This window comes from Chiloscyllium punctatum, chromosome 41 (assembly GCF_047496795.1).
Source record: "Chiloscyllium punctatum isolate Juve2018m chromosome 41, sChiPun1.3, whole genome shotgun sequence".
Lineage (NCBI taxonomy): Eukaryota > Metazoa > Chordata > Chondrichthyes > Orectolobiformes > Hemiscylliidae > Chiloscyllium > Chiloscyllium punctatum.
In genome coordinates, this window is record NC_092779.1 from 59,897,498 (window position 1) to 59,907,814 (window position 10,317).

At 47.2% G+C, this 10,317-nt stretch overlaps 1 protein-coding gene across 5 annotated transcripts in view; it reads left to right on the forward strand.

Moving 5' to 3' along the window:
• Positions 1-9,886, forward strand: part of LOC140465086 (endogenous retrovirus group 3 member 1 Env polyprotein-like) — a 35,435-nt gene extending 25,549 nt beyond the window's left edge. For 3 of the 5 annotated variants that reach the window (XM_072560940.1, XM_072560941.1, XM_072560942.1), the window contains one exon: positions 7,225-9,886. In XM_072560940.1, coding sequence (XP_072417041.1) covers positions 7,466-9,115 — 1,650 coding nt within the window. In that variant the 5' untranslated portion in view covers positions 7,225-7,465 and the 3' untranslated portion in view covers positions 9,116-9,886. The other 2 variants (XM_072560939.1, XM_072560943.1) reach the window with 2 other exon arrangements.
• Positions 9,887-10,317: the final 431 nt, after the last annotated feature.

Sequence of the window (10,317 nt, forward strand, 5' to 3'; positions counted from 1 at the left end):
GAGATATCTGAATTTCATGAATTGGTTCCTATTGCACTTTGATCAATAAAAATTATTCTTGGTTTAAACTTCTCAAAAGAGAAAGTGACGACCAAAGAAGCTGGATATCAGAGTCGAAAAGTGTCATGCTGGAAAAGCACAGCAAGTCAGGCAGCATCCAAGAAGCAGGAGCGTTGATATTTCAGGCGTAAGCCCTTCATCAGGAATCACAGGCTTCAGAAAAATAACTGGCATAGACTTATGCCAATACATTTGTAGAAGGGTCAGATTAGAGACTAATTTCAGATTTGGTACCATTCAGTGCAACATTTCAGTATGATATTTACATATGTACCTAAAAGAGAAGTTGTCTAAAATTACAAGCTCTAGGATGATTATAGGATTAAACCTGGAAATAAAGCTGGTGACCCAGAATGGCAAAGTGAAGTCCCATCAGTATCGCCTTGGGCAGTGTCACGTAAGAATTTGATAGCAGAGTTACCACTTTGGTGTAACGTGCAGTCTGGCCAAAATGCAGCAAAAATCTGTTCAATTTTATCTGCAAACTATTGAATGCAAAATCCTCCTTGCACAATAATGAGGCAGCATTTTGGGATGTCATTTTTAAAATATATTATTTTCAAAGTTACTCACAATTAAGAGTGATCACTTGGTGCTGTCTGCATAACACAGTACGAAAAGGAATTAATAGAAAAAACATTATAACCCAAATTCAGAGTCACTAATTCATTGATATTGCATGGGTCCAGCATTTAGAAGTAATCAATTTTTAAAAATAAATACAGATACATTTACTAAGTATATTGGAGTACAGTCAAGTTTCTTACTGAACAGTGACAGGATTGGACAGAGTCCACATGGATTTAAGAGAGGGGAATCATACTTAGCAAATCTACTGAAAGAATCTACAGAGGTCAAATATTCAAGTAAGAAATTGCAGGATATTTAGAAAAGCTTATTATTAAACATGGTAGACTGGGTTTTGTGAAAGCAAAACTATATTTGACAGATTTGCGACAGTTCATTGAGGAGATAACAAGCAGGGTGATAAAGGGCAATCCAATGATGTTCTGTGTTTGGATTTTAAAAATGCAAATGATAATGTGCTACATAAAAGTTAATTGCACAATTTAGGAGCTCATGGTATCGGCGAAATGTATTAGCATGGACTGAGGATTGGTTAACCACACTGGCTGTTGCTGAGTCCTCACTTGCAGTGCTGTATACAGTGTTAGCTCCCATATTTAATAAAGGATAAACTTACATCGGAGACCATTCAAAAAAGATTTACTTAGCTGCTTTGAGGGCAAAAGGGTTGACCTATCAAGAATAGATAAGTAGGGGTGATCTAATGGAAACAAGATTCTGAGGAGCTTGACAGAGTAGATGTTGACTAGATCTTCTAGCACCAGTGATGTCTCAAACCAGGGGATATTACATAAGGGAACATTCATTTTAGAAGAAGTAAAGAATTTTTTTCTCTCAGTGAATGGCTCGAATTTTCTCGCCCAAACAATTGTGAAAGTTAAATGTGGGAGGGGAATCGTTGGGTTACTCTTTGGAGGGTTGTTCTGGCTTGTTGGGTTGAAGAGCCTGTTTCCACATAGTAGGGAATCTGTGATTCTGTCTCAAATTATTTTAAAAGTGGGCAGGTAGATTTTTGAAATATTGAGCAGTTGAGGGCTATGCGGATCAAGCATAAAAGAGGTGTTGAGGTCTGGGTTGGCCAAGCCATGATCTGATAGAATGGGGGAACAAGCTGAAGGCGATGAGTGCCCTACTCCTGCTCCAATTCCTTGAGGCTCCGTTTCATGTTTTTTTGTTGTCTCCAAAGAAGAGCGTGATACAATGTGCTAAAGATCTCAGATGTTGTGAAAATGGGGTGTTTATGTACCGATTCAGATGGCATTGATTCATAAATCACAGCTGTGAGAGGTAATTTCGGTTTGCAATTTTAAGAATACTTGGGGGCTCATCCGGTCAACACTCCGGCCGCAAGGGGAGCTGAGGAAGGACATCGGAGAAGGTGCACCCTGCCGAGTTCGGCAGTCCCTGATTCCTTGCTTGTCGCCCCGCGCGGCTTGAGCGAGTGATATCCGGGAGGCTCAGGAAAACAAAGGAGGGGTGTGGCCGAGGCAGTGTGGACAGTTAACAATCGAGTAATTTCGGTGCACCGAACCCAGGTAAGAAAAAAACTTGCGGGGACCGTGTTTCCGGAGGCCTGGGGACCTACGGGGTGCCTGTGGATTTTTCTACAGAGACGTGGGACTCAGGTATCTAGAGACCGGGGCTCGCCTGTGAGGGATTTTGCAGAGACCGTGTTTGATGAGGAACGTGTACCTATGGGGTGCCTGTGATCTGTGTCACAGAGACATCGGACACAGGAATCCAAAGACCGGGGGTGCCTGCAAAGGAACCTGGGCGATCACGGGACTGAAGGTCCGGGAATTGGCTAAATTGTGATAGATTATCACGGGATAATACGAGAAATACGACGTCCTCGGCAATGGGAAATAGGGGATCCAAGGCGATTAAGGGAAGGGTAGGCTTAAACAGGGACAATGACACATACCCCGGGGTACCTGACGATAGTCCGTTAGGAAGAATGTTAAATAATTGGAATCAGGGCGGGAGAAAAGGAAAATCTAAAAAGAAGATGGTAGAATACTGTGAAAAGTGGTCCCAGAAACCTATTCAGGGCGACTCAGTGTGGTGGCCTAGATTCGGCACTGACGAAGACTGGGTCCGGCAAGCTCTCATTTTATATGTCAATTCAAAACCGGGTGATAATCTGGAAGAAAGTGATTATGCCTTTTGTTGGCTACCGGTTGCGATATCTTGCCAAATGCAGGCAACTAATGAAGACTCGAGAAGACAGAAAGAATGGGAACCTTTAGATCACTTACCGCCGCCCTACGTGACCCCGTCTGCCCAACAAAATGTTCCTCCAGGTGACGACGAATCAGGGGAAGGGAAAGAAAAAGGGGAGGAATCACAGGCTACCTCAGGGGTGCAGACCAGATCTCGAGCTGGAAGGGGTCACGGACAAAACCCTACCTCAATTGCATTAATGAATCCACTCCGGGAAGTGCCCATGGGGGGCGAGGAAGGAGGGACGGGATATGTGAACATTCCCTTGACGAGTACTGAAGTACGGAATTTCAGGAGGGAGATGAAGGGTCTACTAGAGGACCCCATGGGCCTGGCTGAACAATTAGATCAGTTCCTGGGTCCGAATACTTACACGTGGGAAGAGATGTGTTCCATCATGAAAACATTGTTCTCTAGCCAGGAACGACAGATGATACGACAAGCTGCGCTGTTGGTCTGGGAGAAAGAGGGGCGAGAAGGAGGGGAGCAGAAATTTCCCCTCACCGACCCTGAGTGGGATAAGAACACGGAGGAAGGACGGCGCAACATGGGAGACATGCGGGAATATTGGATAAAATGAATAAGACAGGCAGCCCCGAAGGGGCACAATTTTACCAAGGCCTTTGGTAATCATCAAAACCCGGAGGAAACCCCTACGGACTTCCTAGACAGGATTAGGAAGAACTTGCAGCAGTTTGCTGGGGTGGACCCTGAGACGGACGTGGGGCAACAACTCATACGGGCAGAGTTTGTATCAAAAGCCTGGCCGGACATACGAAAGAAGTTAGAGAAAATGGATGATTGGGATAGTAAATCTCTAAGTGAACTACTACGGGAGGCGCAAAAGGTATTTCTGAGAAGGGACGATGAGAAGCAAAAGAAGGCGATAAAGATAATGATGCAAACGGTGCAACAAATGACAGCTGGAAGAAGGGAAAAGGGAGAGCCGTGGCAGAAACAGGAAAGGGGAGAGTCGTGGCAAGAGCAGAGGAAAAGAGAACCATGGCCGGAACAAAGGAAGAGTGGAGGAACTCGAGGCCGCGACAGGGAAACGAGGAGGATACTCAGATGTTACTACTGTAATGAAGAGGGACATTTTAAACGGGAGTGCCCCCGCTACAAGCGGGAGGTGTGGTCGTACGCACTAATGGAGGAAGATTAGGGAGGTCGGGGGTACCTACCCTTGGGGCAAAAGGACTATAGACAGGAACCCCTGGTAAACTTGAAAGTAGGACCCCAAGGATCGGAGATCACATTTATGGTGGACTCGGGAGCCGAAAGATCAAGTATAATCCAAATACCCCCCGGCACCCGAGCAGGAGGAAAAGTTATGTGGGTATCTGGAATTGGAGGACAGAAATTACAAGTCCCAGTGGTGGAGGACGTGGAAATTGGGTATGAAAACAGAACTACTAAACGAGATCTCCTTCTACTGCCATCAGCGGGGTTTAATTTGTTAGGAAGAGACTTGCAGGTCAAACTAGGGATCGGAATGGTACCAAGTAAAGGGGAAATAGTGGTAAGGTTGTTCGCCCTCACCGAAGAAGATGATCAACAAATAGACCCGGAAGTATGGTACCGAGAAGGGAACAGAGGGGGTTTAAACATCAAACCTCTCCAAATCACCATGTTACCAGGAAGAGGCCCCGTGAGAAGGAAACAGTACCCGATTGCTATGGAAGGACGCGAGGGGTTACAACCTGTGATAGAAAGATTAATCACAGATGGACTGCTGGAGGAATGTATGTCCCCTTTCAATACTCCAATACTCCCTGAGAGGAAGCCGGATGGGACATATAGGCTGGTGCAAGACTTGCGGGGGTTGAATGAAGTAGTCCAGGCTAGGTACCCGGTGGTACCCAACCCCTACACATTAATGAGTAAAATTTCCCCCGAACACGAATAGTTCAGCGTAATAGATCTGAAGGATGCCTTCTGGAGTTGCCCCCTTGACGAAGAAAGTCGGAACCTTTTTGCCTTTGAATGGGAGAATCCCTTCACAGGACGAAAGCGACAGTTAAGGTGGACGGTCTTGCCGCAGGGATTCACGGAGTCACCCAACTTGTTTGGACAAATACTGGAGCAGATCTTAGGAGGATTTCGGTGTAACGCGGAAAATCAATTGCTCCAATATGTCGATGATCTCTTACTCTCAGGACCAAGAGAAGAGGAGGTATGGGCAGACACCGTTGCCCTGCTGAACTTCCTGGGGAAACAGGGCCTACGCGTCTCCAGGACAAAACTCCAGTTTGTGGAGCAAGAAGTAAGATATCTGGGCCATCAAGTCAGTAAGGGGCATCGCCGTATCACGCCAGAACGAATATCAGGGATTACGGGTATGCCAATACCCAGGACGAAGAAGGAAATCAGACAATTCCTGGGGCTAGTAGGATATTGCTGGATATGGATTGAAAGTTACACCACTTTAGTAAAATTCTTGTTCGACAAACTGGGACAAGAAGGACAAAAGGTGGACTGGTCAGATGAGGAGGAGCAGCGATTTAATATTATTAAAAATAAACTGATCCGAGCTCCGGTATTGGCTTTACCCACCCTGAAGGAACCGTTCCAGTTATATGTCAATAGTGCCGGCGGGATTGCCCAGGGTGTGCTTTCCCAGCTGCGGGCAGGGAAACGTCAGCCGGTTGCATTTTTGTCAAAAATGTTAGACCCTGTGTCATGTGGATGGCCGACCTGTATACAGGCAGTGGCAGCTACGGCAATGTTAGTGGAAGAGGCCCGGAAACTTACCTTTGGAGGAAGGATCACAGTATATTCCCCACATTCGGTTAGTGCCATACTCTCGCATCCTGAAGTATGAGACGATTTTGATGACCGGGGACGATCTCAATTTTGCAAAAGATCTCAGTTGCAACCCAGCCCAGTTTCTATACGGACGTCCTGTAGATGGAGAACAGGAGCATGATTGTGTGGAATTTGTAGACTTGCAGACCAAGAGCCGAGAGGACCTGCAAGAAGCCCCGCTGGGTGAAGGACAGGAACTGTACATCGACGGGTCCTCCCGGTGCATCAGTGGGGTACGGTACAGTGGCTATGCTATCATAGATGGTGCAGCGAAGCAGACGATCGAGTCCGGACGACTGCCTGGGAAGTGGTCAGCCCAATCCTGTGAGTTGTACGCCCTCCAGAGGGCCCTGAAGTTGTTGGAAGGGAAGGTGGGAACCATATATACTGACTCAAAGTATGCATACGGGATCGTTCATACTTTTTGGAAAATCTGAAAAGAGCGAGGATTGATAACTTCCCGGGGAAAAGAATTAGCTCACGAACAAATGATCAGCCTAACGTTGGAAGCCCTGGCGTTACCTACGGAACTTGCAGTAGTCCATGTACCCGGTCACCAGAAGGGGTCGACACCGGAAGTGGTGGGAAACCGGCTGGCAGATGAGGAAGCCAAGCGGGCAGCGGTCGAAAAATCCGTCCAATTGTTAACGTTAATACCGTTGAGGGAAGGGCTCGCTAAACAACCCGTCTTCAACCAGGGGGAGATTGATAAAACGGATCAATTGGGTGCCCGGCTAGATACTAACGGGAAGTGGACGGTTCCTGATGGGAGACAAGTACTGAACAAACAGATCACCCGGGGTATTCTGCACCGATTACACCATCAGACCCACTGGGGAGTGCAAGCCATGTGCGACACGATCCTGAGAGACTATGTATGCAGGGGGATACACACATTAGCCCAACAAGAGGTAGTCGGATGCCCCACTTGCCGGCGGATTAATCAGAAAGCCATGCGTTCTATGCCAGCCGGTGGTCAGCCCCTCGCAATTAGGCCATTTCAGAGGATCCAGGTCGACTTTACAGAATTACCCCCAGTGCAGCGATGGAAATATCTGCTAGTAATAGTAGACCATTTCACTCACTGGGTAGAGGCTTTCCCAACTGCCAAAGTCGATGCACCAACCGTGGCCCGACTGTTGTTAGAGAACATAATCCCGAGATATCGCATAATGGAATCTATCGACTCAGACTGCGGGACGCATTTTATTTCTAAACTACACCATTTGATCTGTACTGCCCTGGGTATCCAATGGAAATTCCATGCACCCTGGCATCCTCAGAGTTCGGGTCGGGTTGAGAGAATGAATGGCACACTCAAAACCCAATTGACTAAGCTGGTGTTAGAAACTAAGTTACCTTGGCCGAAGTGCCTTCCCATTGCCCTATTGAGGATACGTACGGCACCTCGCCGGGATGTCGGGGTGTCCCCCTATGAAATGCTGTTCGGATTACCATATTGGAGTAAGGTTGATGGATGTCCCACTCTACAAGGGGGAGATGTATTTATCAGAAACTATTTACTGGCCTTATCCCGTTCTTTTGCAGAACTCCGGAGGAAAGGTCTCCTGGCTCAGACTCCACCGCTCGACTTCCTCCTGCATAAGGTGGAGCCCGGAGATTGGGTACTTGTTAAGACCTGGAAGGCCGAAAAGCTCCAGCCGCGGTGGGAAGGACCGTTCCTGGTTCTGTTAACAACTGAAGCAGCTGTTCGGACGAAAGAAAAAGGGTGGGTCCATGCATCAAGGATAAAGGGGCCTGTTCCGCCTGAAGGAGAAAGCACTTGGACATGCGAGCAAGGGGACAAGCCGTTGGTGGTAAAACTGAAAAGACAGCGATAATGAACTCTACTTGGACTGTATTGGTGGGGATATTGATCAGTTTACTCCTGTATGTGGGGGAGGGTGAGGGGAGATGTGACAAATGTCGAACTATAGTAAGACTTGGGATTCGAATCTACACGGGATCATTTGTGTCCCATTCCTATGTGGACGATTGGTGTTATGATGTGAGTGCACGCCATGAATGTTGGGAGGGCGGAAGACCCTATTATCAGGTGTATAATAAGGGATACGGTGGCAAAATCCGTGGATGCCCTATAAATGAGCGCTGGGTATGTATTAGCAAAACTGGAAGGTGGGACCCATCTTCCGTGTTGCTCAGGGAGCAGGTTGACAGAGTCAAGGAGACCAAGATACAGAACACTGATCGGGGGTTGGGGAAAGAGCAAGACCGTCAGGGAACGGTCGTGCTCTCTAAAGTGCCATCTGTATACGAACAGGTAGAAGAAAAGATTGAACTCCCTGATATTACACAAAACCTGTTTATTGATCTCACCTCTAGAATAGCCACTGTTTTAAATGTTAGCAATTGCTGGGTTTGTGGAGGGCCGCATATGTCAGAACAATGGCCGTGGACTGGCCAAAGCTTAGACATAGGGGAATTACTGCAAACCACTTGGACTCATGTCAACGAAAAGAAAAGCCAGGGGTGGAGACTGACAAACAGCCCTGAGGGCCAGTTCTGTATTGAAGGCAAGGGGACCGTGGAGGTAGGGATTAGTCCCTGTCAGAATGTATTGGATGCGACCACGCGAGTATGGTGGCCTGAGGATATTACTTGGTACATTGCAAACCGAGGTCATGGAAATTGCGTTCCATTACGTATTGATTCCTCCTCTGACGAGCTGGGGGCTGATTACTGGAATTGCAGTGGTCCTGGTCCTTATGAGGGCGTCCCTGGGGTGAAGGAGCTGTGGGATGACGTTGTGAGGCAGGGAGGGCCTGCTCCAGATGGCCTATTTTGGATATGCGGTAATCAGGCATACCCCAAACTGCCCATGGGATGGGCTGGGGTATGCTTCCTGGGTCTAATACGACCTGCGTTCTTCCTATTACCCCGGGAGGAAGGCGATGATTTGGGAATTAAACTCTTTGACTCTCTCCGTAGGTCGCCAAGGGATATCCAAGTCGGTGATTGGGGGGATGAGTGGCCACCGGCCCGGGTTATTGCATACTACGGGCCAGCTACATGGGCACAGGACGGATCATGGGGATACCGTACTCCTATCTATATGTTAAATCAAATTATCAGGCTCCAAGCAGTCACAGAGGTTATTACTAACCGGACCGCCCTGGCCCTGGAGCTGCTGGCTAAGCAGCAGAATCAGATGAGGGCTGCTATATATCAAAACCGACTTGCCTTGGATTATCTGTTGGCCTCGGAGGGGGGCGTGTGCGGGAAGTTTAACCTGACTAACTGCTGTCTAGAAATTGACGATAATGGTAAAGCGGTTTTGGAAATTTCCGATGAAATTCGGAAATTGGCCCATGTGCCAGTACAATCTTGGCGTCCTCTTAGTGGCATCGGATGGTGGGATGGTCTCCTAGGTGGTAGTTGGTGGCGCACGGCGCTACTGATGGTTGGGGGGGGGTTGTGATTCTTCTTCTCGTATTACCCTGCCTAATCCCCTGTATTCAGCTTCTAATTCAGAAAAATATTTCCCGACTCCAGGCAGTGGTGTTTCCACAACATGGGACACGGGAACTTAAGGTGATGTTGCTGCGAAAGTCCAAAGATTTCCCAGGCCCTTAAGGAAGGGGGGGGTCTTATCTTGATCAGGCACATCTTAAAAAGAGAAAAGGGTGGAATTGTGAGAGATAATTTCGGTTTGCAATTTTAAGATGTGCCTAGACCACAGACTGATCTATAATAAAAGATTAAACTTTTGCTTCTTTTCTAAAACATTAGACTTTTGCTTTCTTAAAACATTTTGTATACTCAAAAGTAGAATAGTTTAAAATAGTGCAGTTTGTGAGCAGAGTAAAACAAACAGGCCCTTGATTGATGAAACCATAAACACAGGCAGGGAAGGATGAGTCCTTGACTGATAAAGACTGCAGGACAGGGAAACGACTCGAGAGACATCTGCTACAGATTGATACAGAGACATCTGCTACAGCACAGACAGAGAAGAATAAGTCTTTGATTGATAAGACTACAGGGGGAGAAAAAAATAACACCTCTAGGGTCTGGAGGCATTTGTTGCAGACTTTGTGATAAGGATGCAAGTTGGAGAATAATGATGTTTTTAAGAATGTGAACCTCATGGCTCGTTAGAACCAAGGAGGGGAGGGACTTGTACTGTATATAATGAGAAACTTTGTAAGCCTCAGCGCGCCTTTTACTCAGAAGCCTGCCCATCTCTGCAGACTTGCTAATAAAGCTTTGTTTTCCTGAATTTGTCTAGAGCGATTATTAAGAAGCAATTTTCGTTTCTAACAACAGCTATACAGTCATGAGTGGGAAGGCAATTCCCTCCATGAATAAAGGAAATCTACTGCAGAGCTCACACAAAGGGAATTCCTCCCCTCAGTAAACTCTCCCATCACATGACCCAACATATCAGCAAAAGCAGGTCGCACCGCGCATGCTCTAGCCAACAAAGTGACCCGCGGGTGATTGATGTCAGCACCGGATCAATGAAAGGACGGTGGGCGGAGCTGGAGGACCTAACGGGATGTTGGTCCTCCAACCAATCAAAGTAAATGAAGGGCGGAGCTAAACTAAACCATGTGATCACCCTCGCGCGTGGCGCAGAGTCGCCGTAATGAATGTTCGGGAAGTTATGGAGAGAAAGGA